Source organism: Salmo salar, chromosome ssa21 (genome assembly GCF_905237065.1).
Source record: "Salmo salar chromosome ssa21, Ssal_v3.1, whole genome shotgun sequence".
NCBI lineage: Eukaryota > Metazoa > Chordata > Actinopteri > Salmoniformes > Salmonidae > Salmo > Salmo salar.
In genome coordinates this window covers 55,931,067-55,951,565 of record NC_059462.1, presented here as the reverse complement: position 1 = coordinate 55,951,565, position 20,499 = coordinate 55,931,067, and the positions used below count along the sequence as shown (strand labels likewise).

Genomic DNA, 20,499 nt, shown 5'->3' with positions numbered 1-20,499 from the left:
ACCTATCTAAAGCTGAGTCACTGCTGCTTCTTGCCTGTCTCTGGCATCACCTATCTAAAGCTGAGTCACTGCTGCTTCTTGCCTGTCTCTGGCATCACCTATCTAAAGAAGAGTCACTGCTGCTTCTTGCCTGTCTCTGGCATCACTGATCTCCTTGCCTGCTGCTAACCCTGTAGCCTTTCTGGCTCTTTTCCTTGCAGTGCTGGTCTACAGACGTGTACACACACACACACACACACACACACACACACACACACACACACACACACACACACACACACACACACACACACACACACACACACACACACACATACACATGCATCTGTTACCCTCCCTCCCTCTGACAGACTAGTCCCCCTCATGCAACAGTCCGCTCCCTCGCTCCCAATTTAGTCCCCGCTGCTCCCAGGGACTGGAACACAGTTGGATCATGCTCAGGAGGTGACAGAGCAGCCCCAGTAAAACCGTCTCTCTCTCTCTCTCTCAGCCTGCTCCGTCCACTCCTCTCCCTCTATCCAGCCCAGCCTCTCCACTCTTCAGCCTCAGCCATGGAACCTTCCCATGAGGTAAAGCAATGAAGCAGAACATTCTCACCTGCCTCCTGATGCAATGGTTTTGTTGTTATTGTTGTTGTTGTTGTTGTGAGTGTGTTAACAGGTTTAAGACTGCTGCACGCATACATGGATGGTTAGGAACTGAAGACTGCTTCACTGTGAGAATCTAGGTCTGTTACAGTTATAGACGACCAGTACAGTAGACTGGTTGTAAATAGATATACTTGTTATTGTTGAACTGTTAGCACGTTGTGACGTTTTATCAAAGTTGATACTTTAGCCTACATCTTGTTATCTCAAGTGTGTAGAAGTGCCAAATGTCACAATCCCAGTCTCCGGAGAATTGCAAGCCGCGAAGCCAAAATACTTCACTCATTTTTCTCTCACCCTTTTCATTGAGACATTGGCTTGGCCTCAGAACAGAAGAAGCAAATGTTTATATGAAAATCTAGTTCGATGAGGTTGAAACAAGAACAACATTTAACTTTTTTGTTGTTGCTCATAGTTCAAAAAACTGGAACGGGCTCTAAATGTCTTAGCTGTTAGCTAATAGTTAGCAGATAGCTAATAGTTAGCTGTTAGCCTATAGTTAGCTGTTAGTTAATAGTTAGCTGTTACCTAATAGTTATGCTGTTACCTAATAGTTATGCTGTTACCTAATAGTTAGCTGTTAGCTAATAGTTAGCTGTTAGTTAATAGTTAGCTGTTAGCTAATAGTTAGCTGTTAGCTAATAGTTAGCTGTTAGCTAATAGTTAGCTGTTAGTTAATAGTTAGCTGTTAGCTAACACTCAGCTGTTGCTAAGACCCTGTGTAGTTCTACCCCAAGACATTCCTTTTGTTTGTAGCTCTCAGTCCCTGCTTGATATGTGTCAAGGCATTCTGTTGACAGTGTTGACAAGCTCTTGTTTTGTATTTAGCTTCCTGGCCCTGTGTGGCAAACCTCACACCCGACTACTTTACGGAGAACTAAACACAATGTATGACCTTACAACACACCATATGAGTTGGCATACAGTACATATCATGCAAAGTATTGCACATCTTTTTAAATAAGTCACTGTTATGTTGCTTTTTACTTAAAACCCATGTATCTATTTTTTAATGACTGGGTAATGTCTGTGAGATCTACTCTGTGAGATCTACTGCACTCTGTGAGATCTACTCTGTGAGATCTACTCTCTACTCTGTGAGATCTACTCTGTGAGATCTACTCTATTCTGTGAGATCTACTCTGAGATCTACTCTACTCTGAGATCTACTCTGTGAGATCTACTCTCTACTCTGTGAGATCTACTCTGTGAGATCTACTCTGTGAGATCTACTCTATTCTGTGAGATCTACTCTGTGAGATCTACTCTATTCTGTGAGATCTACTCTGTGAGATCTACTCTACTCTGTGAGATCTACTCTATGAGATCTACTCTGTGAGATCTACTCTATTCTGTGAGATCTACTCTGTGAAATCTACTCTCTACTCTGTGAGATCTACTCTGTGAGATCTACTCTACTCTGTGAGATCTACTCTGTGAGATCTACTCTACTCTGTGAGATCTACTCTACTCTGTGAGATCTACTCTCTACTCTGTGAGATCTACTCTGTGAGATCTACTCTGTGAGATCTACTGTGAGATCTACTGTGAGATCTACTGTGAGATCTACTGTGAGATATTCTGTGAGATCTACTGTGAGATATTTTGTGCCTATCCGATATGCAGATATGCATCTTCAACCCAGAAATGTAATTCAAATGACATGAAACTCATACAGACAAGCATAGTGAGTGGAAGAACAGGTAATTACAGAATCTTCTGTCTTTGTGCAGGTCCCCTTCATGGATGGTCTCACTATGAAGGAGATAGGTAACTCTCATGTGTTTAGTGTGTGTGTGTCTGTGTGTGTGTTTAGTGTGTGTGTGTGTGTGTGTGTTTAGTGTGTGTGTGTGTGTGTGTGTGTGTGTTGTGTGTGCTGTTGTATCCATACTGTTGTATTGCTGCTATACCAGACTGACCTTTTCACACTACCATGCCGACACGCACCAACCTGTCCTGGCTCTGACAGAACCGACCTGTCCTGGCTCTACCGTACTGACAGAACCAACCTGTCCTGGCTCTACCGTACTGACAGAACCAACCTGTCCTGGCTCTACCGTACTGACAGAACCAACCTGTCCTGGCTCTACCGTACTGACAGAACCAACCTGTCCTGGCTCTACCGTACTGACAGAACCAACCTGTCCTGGCTCTGACAGAACTAACCTGTCCTGGCTCTGACAGAACCAACCTGTCCTGGCTCTACCAAACTGACAGAACCGACCTGTCCTGGCTCTACCGTACTGACAGAACCGACCTGTCCTGACTCTACCGTACTGACAGAACCAACCTGTCCTGGCTCTACCGTACTGACAGAACCAACCTATCCTGACTCTACCGTACTGACAGAACCAACCTGTCCTGGCTCTACCGTACTGACAGAACCGACCTGTCCTGGCTCTGACAGAACCAACCTGTCCTGGCTCCACTCATATTTCACACTGTCCTTTTATCAGCACGGTTCCAGCTGCTGCGGTGGATGTGTAACCAACCAGGCCAGTTCGCTACACCTTGGTTTGGCTTGGCCTGGTGCGGTTTGGCTCGGCCTGGTTCGGTTTGGCTCGGTAGTGTGAAAAGCCTCTCTGAGAGTGTGTTAGGAAAGTGGTTCTGAAACCTCTTCTCCGGGACCCACCAAGGTTTCACCGTTTTTTTAGTTTTGTTCTAACCCTGAACTACCGTACCTGATTAACATAACCTAGGGGCTTGGCTCTGGAATGGATCCAAATCCATGCGGAGGTTTAAGTTATTTTTGTAAAGTTTTTTTTTTTACGGGGTGAGGTTAGAGAAGCCCTGTGTTAGGACACTGATGGACCTGTAGCAGGGTGCTCCACCCCTGTTTCTCCCTGCAGCCTCAGCCTCGGCCCCAGATGCCAACGTCTACACCAAGTTCATGATGAACCACTGTTGCTACGACGCCATTCCAACCAGCTCCAAGCTGGTCATCTTCGACACCACCTTGCAGGTTCGTTCAAGCTCCGCCCCCTAAAAAAGCTCAACTTCAACACTGCCATGTTTATCGTGGGTTTGATTCCCAGAGGCACCACCACCCGTATGAACATGTATACACGTATATCTGTGAGTTACTTTGGATAGAATCAGCTGCTAAATGGCAGATATTGTTATAAATTGTTTATCTAATAGTTCATAAAACCTTTTATTTTATTTTTTTGTCTTTAAAATGGGAAGCGCTGAAATGTCTTTGCAATGAGCGATGAGCAATTAGCAATGAGCGACCAGACAACATGACCAGTGTATCAGAGTTACTGTGGTTGTTGTTGTTGTTGTTGTGTGTTTCAGGTAAAAAAAGCTTTCTTTGCTCTGGTGGCAAACGGTGTCCGAGCGGCGCCACTGTGGGATAACAAGCTGCAGTGTTTTGTAGGTAAGGTAACCTGGAACCTGAGCATTTCCAAATCTGGCATCTAACCTTTAAAGTCCAATGGGTCAGCTATGAGCTAGACTCAGATTACAGACAGACATCCAGTAATATCAAATGCAGCATTCCTCTCAAACCCCCAACAACCCAACTCAGCTTCCCTTGCTTGGGATCAGCTAGGCGCCTGTCTGAGTTCAGAGGTCAGGGTCCCTGAAATTAGATCACAGCTAGTCGAAACGTAAAGTGACGGATAATTTGAAACGTGTAAATTACTGCTGTGTGTATGTGTGCGACATATTCTGGGCTTTTCGGTTAAACGTTTCTCTGAATTCACGTTTAACCGTGTTTCCTATGGATAATAATTAAAAAAAAAAAAATATCAATCCCGTTTTTATGAGGCTACTTCACATCCCTCCTTGTCTCTGGGAGGGTTACAACAAGGGGTGGTGATATGATTAAATACAGATCACCAATTAGCTAGACCAATTCTGGCTCCATGCTGGGTCGCTGGTGGGTGGACTTTCAAGAAACCTTTTAAAGGCAAGTGGGCCTGGTCCTTTCCACCCTTCCCACCCTGCTGGTCTGGTTTCTGGGTTAGCGTGCATCCCAAAATGACACCGTATTCCCTATGTAGTGTACTACTTTTGAAACCAGGGCCCTGCGCACTATATAGGGAATAGGATTCCATTTGGACCTTAGCCCCTGGTTCTGTTTTCTGGGTTAGAGCCAGATCCATCCCCTCTGCAGAATTTGGTGCCAGAGTTCTAACTATAGTACAGCACCTGAACTCCAGTGTCTAGTGGGACTTGTCCTCTAATCTGCATCCCAAACGGCACCCTGTTCCCTCGTCAAAGAAGTGTACTATATAGGGAATAGGGTGTCGTCTGGGACAGAATCCTATAATCCCCTGCACCCTTTCTGTGGTTATTAATACACAGCGACTCCACTGAGAATGTCACCAGGCCCTCATACAGGAGCTCACCAAATGATTGAACATGTCTGTCTGTCTGTCTGTCTGTCTGTCTGTCTGTCTGTCTGTCTGTCTGTCTGTCTGTCTGTCTGTCTGTCTGTCTGTCTGTCTGTCTGTCTGTCTGTCTGTCTGTCTGTCTGTCTGTCTGTCTGTTCATCTGTCTGTCCGTCCATCTGTCTGTCTGTTCATCTGTCTGTCCGTCCGTCTGTCTGTCCGTTCGTCTGTCTGTCCGTCCGTCTGTCTGTCTGTTCATCTGTCTGTCTGTTCATCTGTCTGTCTGTCTGTCTGTCTGTCTGTCTGTCTGTCTGTCTGTCTGTCTGTCTGTCTGTCTGTCTGTCTGTCTGTCTGTCTGTCTGTCTGTCTGTCTGTCTGTCTGTCTGTCTGTCTGTCTGTCTGTCTGTTCATCTGTCTGTCCGTCCATCTGTCTGTCTGTTCATCTGTCTGTCCGTCCGTCTGTCTGTCCGTTCGTCTGTCTGTCCGTCCGTCTGTCTGTCTGTTCATCTGTCTGTCTGTTCATCTGTCTGTCTGTCTGTCTGTCTGTCTGTCTGTCTGTCTGTCTGTCTGTCTGTCTGTCTGTCTGTCTGTCTGTCTGTCTGTCTGTCTGTCTGTCTGTCTGTCTGTCTGTCTGTCTGTTCATCTGTCTGTCCGTCCATCTGTCTGTCTGTTCATCTGTCTGTCCGTCCGTCTGTCTGTCCATCTGTCTGTCCGTCCGTCTGTCTGTCTGTTCATCTGTCTGTCTGTTCATCTGTCTGTCTGTTCGTCTGTCTGTCTGTTCGTCTGTCTGTCTGTCTGTCTGTCTGTCTGTCTGTCTGTCTGTCTGTCTGTCTGTCTGTCTGTCTGTCTGTCTGTCTGTCTGTCTGTCTGTCTGTCTGTCTGTCTGTCTGTCTGTCCGTCTGTCCGTCTGTCCGTCTGTCTGTCGTCTGTCTGTTCATCTGTCTGTCTGTCTGTCTGTCTGTCTGTCTGTCTGTCTGTCTGTCTGTCTGTCTGTCTGTCTGTCTGTCTGTCTGTCTGTCTGTCTGTCTGTCTGTTCGTCTGTCTGTCTGTCTGTCTGTCTGTCTGTCTGTCTGTCTGTCTGTCTGTCTGTCTGTCTGTCTGTCTGTCTGTCTGTCTGTCTGTCTGTCTGTCTGTCTGTCTGTCTGTCTGTCTGTCTGTCTGTCTGTCTGTCTGTCTGTCTGTCTGTCCGTCCAGTTTATTCCCATTTAAAGCTTTGTTCTTTCCCTGTATCCTTCCAGGTATGCTGACCATCACAGACTTTATCAACATTCTCCACCGGTATTGGCAGTCTCCTCTGGTGAGTGATCTGTTGTTGTTGGACCTGGCATCCAGATTACTGGAGCTGGAGCACAAAGCAGGAAGCTCATCATAATGCAGGACCACAGAAGTAGAAGAATGGTTATATAGGACCCTGCTAATGTCTCACTATACACTAGTCTCACACAGTAATACCGCTGAGTTATATGGTGTATATATATATATGTGTCTCACACGATATACCAGGGCTCTCTAACCGTGTTCCTGGAGAGATACCCTCCTGTAAGTTTTAACTCCAACCCTGTACCTGGAGAGATACCCTCCTGTAGGTTTTAACTCCAACCCTGTTCCTGGAGAGATACCCTCCTGTAGGTTTTAACTCCAACCCTGTTCCTGGAGAGATACCCTCCTGTAGGTTTTAACTCCAACCCTGTTCCTGGAAAGATACCCTCCTCTAGGTTTTAACTCCAACCCTGTTCCTGGAGAGATACCCTCCTGTAGGTTTTAACTCCAACCCTGTTCCTGGAGAGATACCCTCCTGTAGGTTTTAACTCCAACCCTAATCTAGTGCACCTGATTCTAATAATCAGCTGGTTGATAAACTGAATCAGGTTAGTTACAACTGGGGATTGGAGCGAAAACCTTCAGGAGGGTATCTCTCCAGGAACAGGGTTGGAGTTAAAACCTACAGGAGGGTATCTCTCCAGGAACAGGGTTGGAGTTAAAACCTACAGGAGGGTATCTCTCCAGGAACAGGGTTGGAGTTAAAACCTCCAGGAGGGTATCTCTCCAGGAAAAAGGTTGACATTCCTGCTGTACACTTGTGTCTTCCAGGTAGAGATCTACGAACTGGAGGAGCACAAGATAGAAGACTGTAGAGGTGACTATAAACCTGTAGAGGTGACTGTAGACCTGTAGAGGTGAGGTGACTGTAGACCTGTAGAGGTGACTGTAGACCTGTAGAGGTGACAGTAGACCTGTAGAGGTGAGGTGAATGTAGACCTGTAGAGGTGACTGTAGACCCGTAGAGGTGACTGTAGACCCGTAGAGGTGACTGTAGACCCGTAGAGGTGACTGTAGACCTGTAGAGGTGACTGTAGACCCGTAGAGGTGACTGTAGACCCGTAGAGGTGAGGTGACTATAGACCTGTAGAGGTGACTGTAGACCCGTAGAGGTGACTGTAGACCCGTAGAGGTGACTGTAGACCTGTAGAGGTGAGGTGACTGTAGACCTGTAGAGGTGACTGTAGACCTGTGGAGGTGACTGTAGACCCGTAGAGGTGACTGTAGACCCGTAGAGGTGACTGTAGAGGTGACTGTGAACCTGTAGAGGTGAGGTGACTGTAGACCTGTAGAGGTGACTGTAGACCTGTAGAGGTGACTGTAGACCCGTAGAGGTGACTGTAGACCTGTAGAGGTGACTGTAGACCTGTAGAGGTGACTGTAGACCTGTAGAGGTGACTATAGACCTGTAGAGGTGACTGTAGACCCGTAGAGGTGACTTTTAACCTGTAGAGGTGACTGTAGACCTGTAGAGGTGACTGTAGACCTGTAGAGGTGAGGTGACTGTAGACCCGTAGAGGTGACTGTAGACCTGTAGAGGTGACTTTTAACCTGTAGAGGTGACTGTAGACCTGTAGAGGTGACTGTAGACCTGTAGAGGTGAGGTGACTGTAGACCCGTAGAGGTGACTGTAGACCTGTAGAGGTGACTTTTAACCTGTAGAGGTGACTGTAGACCTGTAGAGGTGACTATAGACCTGTAGAGGTGACTGTAGACCCGTAGAGGTGACTTTTAACCTGTAGAGGTGACTTTTAACCTGTAGAGGTGACTGTAGACCTGTAGAGGTGACTGTAGACCTGTAGAGGTGAGGTGACTGTAGACCCGTAGAGGTGACTGTAGACCCGTAGAGATGACTTTTATCCTGTAGAGGTGACTGTAGACCTGTAGAGGTGACTGTAGACCTGTAGAGGTGAGGTGACTGTAGACCCGTAGAGGTGACTGTAGACCTGTAGAGGTGACTTTTAACCTGTAGAGGTGACTGTAGACCTGTAGAGGTGACTATAGACCTGTAGAGGTGACTGTAGACCCGTAGAGGTGACTTTTAACCTGTAGAGGTGACTTTTAACCTGTAGAGGTGACTGTAGACCTGTAGAGGTGACTGTAGACCTGTAGAGGTGAGGTGACTGTAGACCCGTAGAGGTGACTGTAGACCCGTAGAGGTGACTTTTATCCTGTAGAGGTGACTGTAGACCTGTAGAGGTGACTGTAGACCTGTAGAGGTGAGGTGACTGTAGACCTGTAGAGGTGACTATAGACCTGTAGAGGTGACTGTAGACCCGTAGAGGTGACTATGAACCTGTAGAGGTGACTGTAGACCCGTAGAGGTGACTGTAGACCTGTAGAGGTGACTGTAGACCCGTAGAGCTGACTGTAGACCCGTAGAGGTGACTGTAGACCTGTAGAGGTGACTTTTAACCTGTAGAGGTGACTGTAGACCTGTAGAGGTGACTGTAGACCTGTAGAGGTGAGGTGACTGTAGACCCGTAGATGTGACTAGAACCTGTAGAGGTGACTATGAACCTGTAGAGGTGACTGTAGACCCGTAGAGGTGACTGTAGACCTGTAGAGGTGACTGTAGACCCGTAGAGATGACTGTAGACCCGTAGAGGTGACTGTAGACCTGTGGAGGTGACTGTAGACCTGTAGAGGTGACTGTAGACCTGTAGAGGTGACTGTAGACCTGTAGAGGTTACTGTAGACCCGTAGAGATGACTGTAGACCTGTAGAGGTGACTGTAGATCTGTAGAGGTGACTATGAACCTGTAGAGGTGACTGTAGACCCGTAGAGGTGACTGTAGACCCGTAGAGGTGACTGGAGACCCGTGGAGGTGACTGTAGACCTGTAGAGGTGACTGTAGACCTGTAGAGGTGACTGTAGAGGTGACTGTAGACCTGTAGAGGTGACTGTAGACCTGTAGAGGTGACTGTAGACCTGTAGAGGTGACTGTAGACCCGTAGAGGTGACTGTAGACCCGTAGAGGTGACTGTAGACCCGTGGAGGTGACTGTAGACCTGTAGAGGTGACTGTAGACCCGTAGAGGTGACTGTAGACCCGTAGAGGTGACTGTAGACCCATGGAGGTGACTGTAGACCCGTAGAGGTGACTGTAGACCTGTAGAGGTGACTGTAGAGGTGACTGTAGACCTGTAGAGGTGACTATAGACCTGTAGAGGTGACTGTAGACCTGTAGAGGTGACTGTAGACCTGTAGAGATGACTGTAGATCTGTAGAGGTGACTGTAGACCTGTAGAGGTGACTATAGACCTGTAGAGGTGACTGTAGACCAGTGGAGGTGACTGTAGATCTGTACAGGTGATTATAGACCTGTAGAGCTGACTATAGACCTGTAGAGGTGACTGTAGACCAGTGGAGGTGACTGTAAACCTGTGGAGGTGACTATAGACCTGTAGAGGTGACTATAGACCTGTAGAGGTGACTGTAGACCTGTAGAGGTGACTGTAGACCTGTAGAGGTGACTATAGACCTGTAGAGGTGACTATAGACCTGTAGAGGTGACTATAGACCTGTAGAGGTGACTGTAGACCAGTGGAGCTAACTGTAGACCTGTGGAGGTGACTATAGACCTGTAGAGATGACTATAGACCTGTAGAGGTGACTATAGACCTGTAGAGGTGACTATAGACCTGTAGAGGTGACTATAGACCTGTAGAGGTGACTGTAGACCAGTGGAGGTGACTGTAGACCTGTAGAGGTGACTATAGACCTGTAGAGGTGACTGTAGACCTGTAGAGGTGACTGTAGACCTGTAGAGGTGACTATAGACCTGTAGAGGTGACTATAGACCTGTAGAGGTGACTGTAGACCAGTGGAGGTGACTGTAGACCTGTGGAGGTGACTATAGACCTGTAGAGGTGACTATAGACCTGTAGAGGTGACTATAGACCTGTAGAGGTGACTATAGACCTGTAGAGGTGACTATAGACCTGTAGAGGTGACTATAGACCTGTAGAGGTGACTATAGACCTGTAGAGGTGACTGTAGACCTGTAGAGGTGACTATAGACCTGTAGAGGTGACTGTAGACCTGTAGAGGTGACTGTAGACCTGTAGAGGTGACTATAGACCTGTAGAGGTGACTGTAAACCTGTAGCTACCTAGAAATAGATAGCACAATGGAATCCCCTTGGGGTTTTAGTCTAGGTATCCATAAAAGCACTTTGAAACAATTGCTGTAATATAAAAAAAGGCTTTATGAAATTCATTTGATTGAGTTCAAATCTTGTTTACATTCTCTGTGTTTCCTCTTGCTTCATGCATCCAGAGGAATTACTGAAATACTCTAACCATACTCTGATCAGTATCACACCTGACTCCAGGTAAGTAGAAGTGCCTGTGCAGCCTTACCTTCTCTAGCCCTAGTCCCACATTTCTTTGTGCTGTCTTTGCCAACAACTAAGCCGTTGTCACGACAACCCGTCTCATGTCTCTACAGCCTTTTTGACGCCATCTACTCTCTGCTGAAGTATAAGATACATCGGCTTCCTGTGATCGACCCAGAGTCTGGCAACGTCCTTCACATCCTCACCCACAAACGCATCCTCAAGTTCCTGCATATTTTTGTGAGAACCACTTTCACACATTAGCCTATCTGATAAACAACAACATGTAATGATTCTGGACACTTGATAGCCTGGTCCCAGATCTGTTTAGGACATTATTTTATTTTTTTTCCAATTTCTATGGCCATTGTGGCAAGGACCATAGGAGTTGATAAGACATCTCAAACTGATCTGGGACCAGTCTAGAAACTTTTTTCTGACGCCATTCTTCCTCCCAGGGCACCATGATCCCGAAGCCTCGGTACCTCCAGAAGAGAATTGAGGAGGTGGACATTGGAACATTTAAACAGATTGCTACTGTCCAGGAGACAGACACGGTATATGACGCCTTGGCCATCTTTGTAGAACGGAGGGTTTCCGCTCTGCCAGTGGTCAATGAGGAGGGTATGTGTCTGGTTAACACTTTTAACGTTGACTTCCACTAACATTTAGGAAAATGTGAAAATTAGCCCTAGTTTGAACCTAATAGATTGCTAGTTTGAACCCTTAATGCTAGAGTTAGCCCTAGTTTGAACCCTTAATGCTAGAGTTAGCCCTAGTTTGAATGCTTATTCCTTGAGTTAGTCCTTTAGCCCTACTTTGAACCCTTAATGCTAGAGTTAGCCCTAGTTTGAACCCTTAATGCTAGAGTTAGCCCTAGTTTGAATGCTTATTCCTTGAGTTAGTCCTTTAGCCCTACTTTGAACCCTTAATGCTAGAGTTAGCCCTAGTTTGAACCCTTAATGCTAGAGTTAGCCTAGTTTAAACACTTAATGCTAGCGTTAGCCCTTTAGCCCTAGTTTAAATACTTAATGCTAGAGTTAGCCCTAGTTTGAATGCTTATTCCTTGAGTTAGTCCTTTAGCCCTATTTTGAACCCTTAACGCTAGAGTTAGCCCTAGTTTGAACCCTTAATGCTAGAGTTAGCCCTTTAGCCCTAGTTTGAACACTTAACGCTAGAGTTACCCTAGTTTAAACACTTAATGCTAGCGTTAGCCCTTTAGCCCTAGTTTAAATACTTAATGCTAGAGTTAGCCCTAGTTTGAATGCTTATTCCTTGAGTTAGTCCTTTAGCCCTATTTTGAACTCTTAATGCTAGAGTTAGCCCTAGTTTGAACCCTTAATGCTAGAGTTAGCCCTTTAGCCCTAGTTTGAACACTTAATGCTAGAGTTACCCTAGTTTAAACACTTAATGCTAGCGTTAGCCCTTTAGCCCTAGTTTAAACACTTAATGCTAGAGTTAGCCCTAGTTTGAATGCTTATTCCTTGAGTTAGTCCTTTAGCCCTACTTTGAACCCTTAATGCTAGAGTTAGCCCTAGTTTGAACCCTTAATGCTAGAGTTAGCCCTTTAGCCCTAGTTTGAACGCTTAATGCTTGAGTTAGCCCTAGTTTGAACCCTTAATGCTTGAGTTAGCCCTTTAGCCCTAGTTTGAACCCTTAATGCTAGAGTTAGCCCTTTAGCCCTAGTTTGAACCCTTAATGCTAGAGTTAGCCCTTTAGCCCTAGTTTGAACCCTTAATGCTAGAGTTAGCCCTTTAGCCCTAGTTTGAACGCTTAATGCTAGAGTTAGCCCTTTAGCCCTAGTTTGAACACTTAATGCTAGAGTTAGCCCTTTAGCCCTAGTTTGAACCCTAAATGCTAGAGTTAGCCCTAGTTTGAACACCATCCTTATCTGTATGTCTTCTGTTTTCAGGGCAAGTCAAGGCCCTGTACTCCAGGTTTGATGTAATTGTAAGTGGCACCATGTCAATAACTCTGCATTGAGAAAGAAAACAGCATGCAAATGGTTCACATGGGGGAATGTCCCATGGATTTGCCGCAAACCAAGATGCTAAGCTAGGCAAAATGTCAAGCATCTTGTATCTGCTATTTTCAAATGTGCCCATATGGAGGAAGTATTAAGAGAGCAAATAGTCTCGTAATGGCCTTTATCATCTGTTACCTCCCCATGTGTTGCTGTAGAATCTGGCAGCTCAGAAAAACTACAACAATCTGAACATGACCATGCAGGAGGCGATCAGCAGCAGGGCCTGCTGCGTGGGCGGGGTGCTGAAGTGTTACCCATATGAGACTCTGGAGACTATCATCGATCGCATTGCTAAGGCAGAGGTAACGCTACTTTTAGATAGTTTAGTGCTGGTACTTTACTGAAGTGTTTCCCTGCTGGTCTCGGGGCTTCTCTGTGCTGTCCCGCTGCGTCCCCCCTGGCACGCTTTTCTCCTGTATAGTGTAGTGCACTATTTTTGACCGGAAACCTATTGACTCTGGTCCAAAATAACACATAGGGTGTAATTTGTCTCTTCCACTCCTCTTCTTCCTCCTCTTCCTCCCAGGTTCACCCTCTCTCCTCTTTCTCCTCTTCCTCCCAGGTTAACCCTCTCTCCTCTTCCTCCCAGGTTAACCCTCTCTCCTCTTCCTCCCAGGTTAACCCTCTCTCCTCTTCCTCCCAGGTTAACCCTCTCTCCTCTTCCTCCCAGGTTCACGTCTCTCTCCTCTTCCTCCCAGGTTCACCGTCTCTCCTCTTCCTCCCAGGTTTACCCTCTCTCCTCTTCCTCCCAGGTTCACGTCTCTCTCCTCTTCCTCCCAGGTTCACCCTCTCTCCTCTTCCTCCCAGGTTCACCCTCTCTCCTCTTCCTCCTAGGTTCACCCTCTCTCCTCTTCCTCCTAGGTTCACCCTCTCTCCTCTTCCTCCCAGGTTCACCGTCTCTCCTCTTCCTCCCAGGTTCACCCTCTCTCCTCTTCCTCCCAGGTTCACCCTCTCTCCTCTTCCTCCCAGGTTCACCGTTTCTTCCTCCCAGGTTCACCCTCTCTCCTCTTCCTCCCAGGTTTACCCTCTCTCCTCTTCCTCCCAGGTTCACCGTCTCTTCCTCCCAGGTTCACCCTCTCTCCTCTTCCTCCCAGGTTCACCCTCTCTCCTCTTCCTCCCAGGTTCACCGTCTCTCCTCTTCCTCCCAGGTTCACCCTCTCTCCTCTTCCTCCCAGGTTCACCCTCTCTCCTCTTCCTCCCAGATTCACCGTCTCTCCTCTTCCTCCCAGGTTCACCGTTTCTCCTCTTCCTCCCAGGTTCACCCTCTCTCCTCTTCCTCCCAGGTTCACCCTCTCTCCTCTTCCTCCCAGGTTCACCCTCTCTCCTCTTCCTCCCAGGTTCACCCTCTCTCCTCTTCCTCCCAGATTCACCGTCTCTCCTCTTCCTCCCAGGTTCACCGTCTCTCCTCTTCCTCCCAGGTTCACCCTCTCTCCTCTTCCTCCCAGGTTCACCGTCTCTCCTCTTCCTCCCAGGTTCACCGTCTCTCCTCTTCCTCCCAGGTTCACCGTCTCTCCTCTTCCTCCCAGGTTCATCCTCTCTCCTCTTCCTCCCAGGTTCACCGTCTCTCCTCTTCCTCCCAGGTTTACCCTCTCTCATCTTCCTCCCAGGTTCACCCTCTCTCCTCTTCCTCCCAGATTCACCGTCTCTCCTCTTCCTCCCAGGTTCACCGTCTCTCCTCTTCCTCCCAGGTTCACCCTCTCTCCTCTTCCTCCCAGGTTCATCCTCTCTCCTCTTCCTCCCAGGTTCACGTCTCTCTCCTCTTCCTCCCAGGTTTACCCTCTCTCCTCTTCCTCCCAGGTTCACCCTCTCTCCTCTTCCTCCCAGGGTCACCGTCTCTCCTCTTCCTCCTAGGTTCACCCTCTCTCCTCTTTCTCCTCTTCCTCCCAGGTTCACCGTCTCTTCCTCCCAGGTTCACCGTCTCTCCTCTTCCTCCCAGGTTCACCGTCTCTCCTCTTCCTCCCAGGTTCACCCTCTCTCCTCTTCCTCCCAGGTTCACCCTCTCTCCTCTTCCTCCCAGGTTCACCCTCTCTCCTCTTCCTCCCAGGTTCACCGTCTCTCCTCTTCCTCCCAGGTTCATCGTCTCTCCTCTTCCTCCCAGGTTCACCGTCTCTCCTCTTCCTCCCAGGTTCACCGTCTCTCCTCTTCCTCCCAGGTTCACCGTCTCTCCTCTTCCTCCCAGGTTCACCCTCTCTCCTCTTCCTCCCAGGTTCACCGTCTCTCCTCTTCCTCCCATGTTTACCCTCTCTCCTCTTCCTCCTCTTCCTCCCAGGTTCACCCTCTCTCCTCTTTCTCCTCTTCTTCCCAGGTTCACCCTCTCTCCTCTTCCTCCCAGGTTCACCGTCTCTCCTCTTCCTCCTAGGTTCACCCTCTCTCCTCTTTCTCCTCTTCCTCCCAGGTTCACCGTTTCTCCTCTTCCTCCCAGGTTCACCCTCTCTCCTCTTCCTCCCAGGTTTACCCTCTCTCCTCTTCCTCCCAGGTTCACCGTCTCTCCTCTTCCTCCCAGGTTCACCCTCTCTCCTCTTCCTCCCAGGTTCACCCTCTCTCCTCTTCCTCCCAGGTTCACCGTCTCTCCTCTTCCTCCCAGGTTCACCCTCTCTCCTCTTCCTCCCAGGTTCACCCTCTCTCCTCTTCCTCCCAGGTTCACCGTCTCTCCTCTTCCTCCCAGGTTTACCGTCTCTCCTCTTCCTCCCAGGTTCACCCTCTCTCCTCTTCCTCCCAGATTCACCGTCTCTCCTCTTCCTCCCAGGTTCACCGTCTCTCCTCTTCCTCCCAGGTTCACCCTCTCTCCTCTTCCTCCCAGGTTCACCCTCTCTCCTCTTCCTCCCAGATTCACCGTCTCTCCTCTTCCTCCCAGGTTCACCGTCTCTCCTCTACCTCCCAGGTTCACCCTCTCTCCTCTTCCTCCCAGGTTCACCGTCTCGTGCTGGTGGATAAAGATGACGTGGTGGGGGGGATTGTCTCGCTCTCTGACCTCCTCCAGGCCCTGGTCTTGACCCCGGCAGGTATTGATGCCCTTTTCTCTTAGCACCTGACTGTGGGGTGGGGGGGTCCATCTATCACTACCCACCACCTCCCAGCCCCTCCCCAGCCCCAACCCCAGGTAAGCCTGTCGGTCGCCCTCTAGTCCTGTCCTGTCCTGCCTTGCTAGTCCTGCCCTGCCCTGTACTGCCTTGCCCAGTCCTGTCTCGCCTCCCCTCGTTTCCTCCTCTCCTCTACTCTCCCCTTCCCTCCTTTCCCCTCTCCCCTTCCTTCTCCCCTCCTCCCCTCGCCTCTCGCCTCCCCCTCGCTTCCTCCCCTCCTCCTCTCCCCTCCTCTTCTCTCCCCTCCCCTCTTTACCCCTCCCCACCGCCTCTTCTCCCCTCCCCTCTCCCCTCTTCCCCTCCCCTCTCCCCTCTTCCCCCCCTCTTCCTCTTCCTCTCCCCTCCCCTCTCCCCTCTTCCCCCCCTCTTCCTCTTCCTCTCCCCTCCCCTCTCCCCTCTTCCCCCCCTCTTCCTCTTCTCTCCCCTCCCCTCTTTACCCCTCCCCACCGCCTCTTCTCCCCTCCCCTCTCCCCTCTTCCCCTCCCCTCTCCCCTCTTCCCCCCTCTTCCCCTTCCTCTCCCCTCCCCTCTCCCCTCTTCCCCTCCCCTCTCCCCTCTTCCCCCTCTTCCTCTTCCTCTCCCTCCCCTCTCCCCTCTTCCCCCCTCTTCCTCTTCCTCTCCCCTCCCCTCTCCCCTCTTCCCCCCTCTTCCTCTTCTCTCCCCTCCCCTCTTTACCCCTCCCCACCGCCTCTTCTCTTCTCCCCTCCCCTCTCCCCTCTTCCCCCTCTTCCTCTTCCTCTCCCCTCCCCTCTCCCCTCTTCCCCTCCCCTCTCCCCTCTTCCCCCTCTTCCTCTTCCTCTCCCCTCCCCTCTCCCCTCTTCCCCCCTCTTCCTCTTCCTCTCCCCTCCCCTCTCCCCTCTTCCCCCCTCTTCCTCTTCTCTCCCCTCCCCTCTTTACCCCTCCCCACCGCCTCTTCTCCCCTCCCCTCTCCCCTCTTCCCCTCCCCTCTCCCCTCTTCCCCCCTCTTCCTCTTCCTCTCCCCTCCCTCTTCCTCTCCCCTCCCCTCTCCCCTTTTTTCCTATCCCTTTCCCTTCTCCTCTCCCCTCCTTTCCTCTCCCCTCCCTCCTTTACCCTTCTCCCCCTCCCTTCTCCCCCTCTTCCCTGTCCACTCTCCTCTCGCCTCCTCCTCTCCTCTGCTCTCGCCCTCTCCTTACCTCCCTCCTCCCCTCTCCCCCACTCTCCTCCTCAACCCTCCTCTCCTCAACCCTCCTCTCCTCTTCCCTTCCCTCCTCCTGCCATCTCTTCTCCTCCCCTCCTTTCCACTCCCCTCTTCCCTCCTTTTCCCTTCTCCTCTCGCCCCATCCCCTCTTCTCCCCTACTCTCCTCCCTGCCACCTCCTCTCCTCTCCCCTCCTTTCCACTCCCCTCCTCCCTTCTCTCTTCCCTGCTTGCCTGTTGGCTTGTTGTCCTGTTGTCCCCCTGCTGTCCTGTCCACCTGCTGTCCTGTTGGCCTGTGGGACAATTCTTTCAAACCCAAGGATCTACAGAACTTGATGATTCTTGGTCAATCATTTTTCCAGCATCTGTCATTGACTCACTCTGCCTTGGCTCATCATGCTCCTCACTGTGGCCTGACCTGAGTAGAGGTCGACCGATTATGATTTTTCAATGCCGATACCGATTTATTGGAGGGCCAAAAAAAGCCGATACCAATAAATCGGCCGATTTTATATATATATATATATATATATATATATTATTTGTATTTTATATATCATATATTTTTATATATCGGCCGATTAATCGGTATCAGCTTTTTTTTTGTAATAATGACAATTACAACAATACTGAATGAACAATGAACACTTTTTTATTTTAACTTAATATAATACATAAAATCTATTTAGTCTGAAATAAATAATGAAAAATGCTCAATTTGGTTTAAATAATGCAAAAACACAATGTTGGAGAAGAAAGTAAAAGTGCAATATGTGCCATGTAAAAAAAGCTAACGTTTAAGTTCCTTGCTCAGAACATATGAAAGTTGGTGGTTCAACATTCCCAGTAAAGAAGTTTTAGGTTGTAGTTGTTATAGGAATTATGACGCGTTGACTATTTCTCTCTATATCATTTGTATTTGATATACCTTTGACTATTGGATGTTCTTATAGGCACTTTAGTATTGCCTGCCTAATCTCAGGAGTTGATAGGCTTGAAGTCATAAACAGTGCTGTGAATCAAGCATTGCTAAGAGGTGCTGGCAAACGCTGTAAAGTTTGAATGAATGCTTACGAGCCTGCTGCTGCCTACCACCGCTCAGTCAGACTGCTCTATCAAATGTCAAATCATAAACTTATTTATATTATAATTAACACAGAAATAAGAGCCTTTGGTCATTAATATGGTCAAATCCGGAAACTATAATTTTGAAAACAAAACGTTTATTATTTCAGTGAAATATGGAACCGTTCCATATTTTATCTAACGGGTGGCATCCCTAAGTATAAATATTGCTGTTACATTGCACAACCTTCAATGTTATGTCAGAATTATGTACAATTCTGGCAAATTGGTTCGCAACGAGCCAGGCGGCCCAAACTGTTGCATATACCCTGACTCTGCGTGCAATGAACGCAAGAGAAGTGACACAATTTCACCTGGTTAATATTGCCTGCTAAAATGAATTTATTTTAGCTAAATATGCAGGTTTAAAAATATATACTTCTGTGTATTGATTTGAAGAAAGGCATTGATGTTTATGGTTAGGTACAGTCGTGCAACGATTGTGCTTTTTTCACAAATGCATTTTTGTTAAATCATCCTCCGTTTGGCGAAGTAGGCTGTGATTCGATGATAAATTAATAGGCACTGCATTGATTATATGCAACGCAGGACAAGCTAGTTAACCTAGTAATATCATCAACCATGTGTAGTTAACTAGTGATTATGTTAAGATTGATGTTTTTTATAAGATAAGTTTAATGCTAGCTAGCAACTTACCTTGGCTCTTTGCTGCACTCGCGTAACAGGTGGTCAGCCTGCCACGCAGTCTCCTCGTGGAATGCAATGTAATCGGCCATAATCGGCGTCCAAAAATGCCGATTAATCGGTCAACCTCTAGACCAGAGCCCAGAATATCTATCTCTGTGTCTGTGAATAGCCTCTGTAGAATCAACATGGTATTATATCTCTGGATGGCCACATCCCAAATGTCACCTTATTCCATATATAGTGCACTACTTTTGACCAGATATGGGCCCTGGTCAAAAGTAGTGCACTATGTATGGAATCGGGTGCTAATTGGCAGCCTCTGTGTGAGAGGAGGCTATAGTCAGTCAGCAGTCAGGTGACTGCAGTAAACCAATCTGCTTGCCCCATTTCTTCTTGTTTGCACAGCGTTTGTTTTGATCATCAAAACAGCATCTTTGTCTTTGATGTTTCTGAGCTGCCAAACTGCATAAAATAAAACATGGACAAAAATGAAACCATTTAAGAAGACATCTTCATATTGGAGGTGAAAACAGACATGCTTGATTTTTGTAAAGTCTCTGTCAAAAATAATGATTTGTTGATCTGCTTTTTCTATTTTTTTTTTTTTTTTTTAAGAGATTTCACAAAGAGCTCAAACTCTGACCACTGAAGAAAAATTGGGACACTAATAATGAATGAAGACAGAAACTCTGACCACTGAAGAAAAATTGGGACACTAATAATGAATGAAGACAGAAACTCTGACCACTGAAGAAAAATTGGGACACTAATAATGAATGAAGACAGAAACTCTGTAAATATTTTCGGTCATGCTCGGTAACTTTAAAATGCTTTTTAAAAGGTTTATTATTTTCTGCAGGATAACACCAATACTTTCATATTTTTATATTCATATTTATGTTTGTGTTGTTGTTGTTGTGTAGTATTTGTTTATGTATAAAACATTTTTTAATAATGTAAATTTTATAAAATCTCTCCTATACCGTTCAAATATATATATATATATATATATATATATATATATACCCAGTATCAGTCAAAAGTTTGGACACACCTACTCTTTCAAGGATTTTTCTTTATTTTTACTATTTTCTACATTGTAGAATAATAGTGAAGACATCAACACTATGAAATAACACATATGGAATAATTTTTATATTTGAGATTCTTCAAAGTAGCCACCCTTTGCCTTGATGACAGCTTTGCACACGCTTGGCATTCTCTCAACCAGTTTCACCTGGAATGCTTTTTCAACAGTCTTGAAGGAGTTCCCATATATGCTGAGCACTTGTTGGCTGCTTTTCCTTCACTCTGTGGTCAAACTCATCCCAAACCATCTCTATTGAGTTGAGGTCAGGTGATTGTGGAGGCCAGATCATCTGATGCAGCACTCCATCACTCTCCTTCTTGGTCAAATAGCCCTTACACAGCCTGGAGGTGTGTTTTGGGTCATTGTCCTGTTGAAAAACCAATGATAGTCCCACTAAGCACAAACCAGATGGGATGACGTATCGCTGCAGAATGCTGTGGTAGACATGCTGGTTAAGTGTGCCTTGAATTCTAAATAATTCACTGACAGTGTCACCAGCAAAGCACCATGACACCTCCTCCTCCATGCTTCACTGTGGGAACCACACATGCAGAGATCATCCATTCACCTGCTCAGTGTCTCACAAAGACACAGCTGTTGAAACCAAAAATCTCAAATTTGGACTCATCAGACCAAAGGACAGATTTCCACCGGTCTAATGTCCATTGCTCGTGTTTCTTGGCCCAAGCAAGTCTCTTCTTCTTATTGGTGTCCTTCAGTAGTGGTTTCTT

At 47.4% G+C, this 20,499-nt stretch overlaps 1 protein-coding gene across 7 annotated transcripts; it reads left to right on the top strand.

The window, feature by feature from the left end:
• The first annotated feature begins 360 nt into the window (after window positions 1–360).
• On the top strand, window positions 361–19,686 carry prkag3b (protein kinase, AMP-activated, gamma 3b non-catalytic subunit). 7 transcript variants are annotated; one of them, XR_006761245.1, is made up of 13 exons: window positions 361–569; window positions 2,381–2,417; window positions 3,497–3,609; window positions 3,945–4,026; window positions 6,223–6,281; window positions 7,076–7,121; window positions 10,586–10,640; window positions 10,757–10,883; window positions 11,102–11,267; window positions 12,556–12,593; window positions 12,825–12,971; window positions 15,578–15,769; window positions 19,294–19,682. XR_006761245.1 is itself a non-coding variant. In XM_045704918.1 (13 exons), exons 1-13 carry the CDS (start codon window positions 552–554, stop codon window positions 19,344–19,346), a joined length of 1,035 nt encoding a protein of 344 aa, XP_045560874.1. In that variant the 5' UTR covers window positions 361–551; the 3' UTR covers window positions 19,347–19,685. The 7 variants fall into 7 exon arrangements, 6 of the variants coding, with proteins under 6 accessions (XP_045560874.1, XP_045560876.1, XP_045560877.1 ...); XM_045704918.1 differs by having other exon boundaries at window positions 15,578–15,671; window positions 19,294–19,685; XM_045704920.1 differs by having other exon boundaries at window positions 3,469–3,609; window positions 15,578–15,671; window positions 19,294–19,685.
• The last annotated feature ends 813 nt before the right edge of the window (window positions 19,687–20,499 follow it).

What these genes read in the sequence shown, in the direction of transcription:
- prkag3b (XM_045704918.1), top strand. An exon ending in AGTATCACACCTGACTCCAG is followed by an intron (nt 10,641 to 10,756) that starts GTAAGTAGAAGT and finishes ATGTCTCTACAG; the next exon opens with CCTTTTTGACGCCATCTACT. An exon ending in TCAAGTTCCTGCATATTTTT is followed by an intron (nt 10,884 to 11,101) that starts GTGAGAACCACT and finishes TCTTCCTCCCAG; the next exon opens with GGCACCATGATCCCGAAGCC.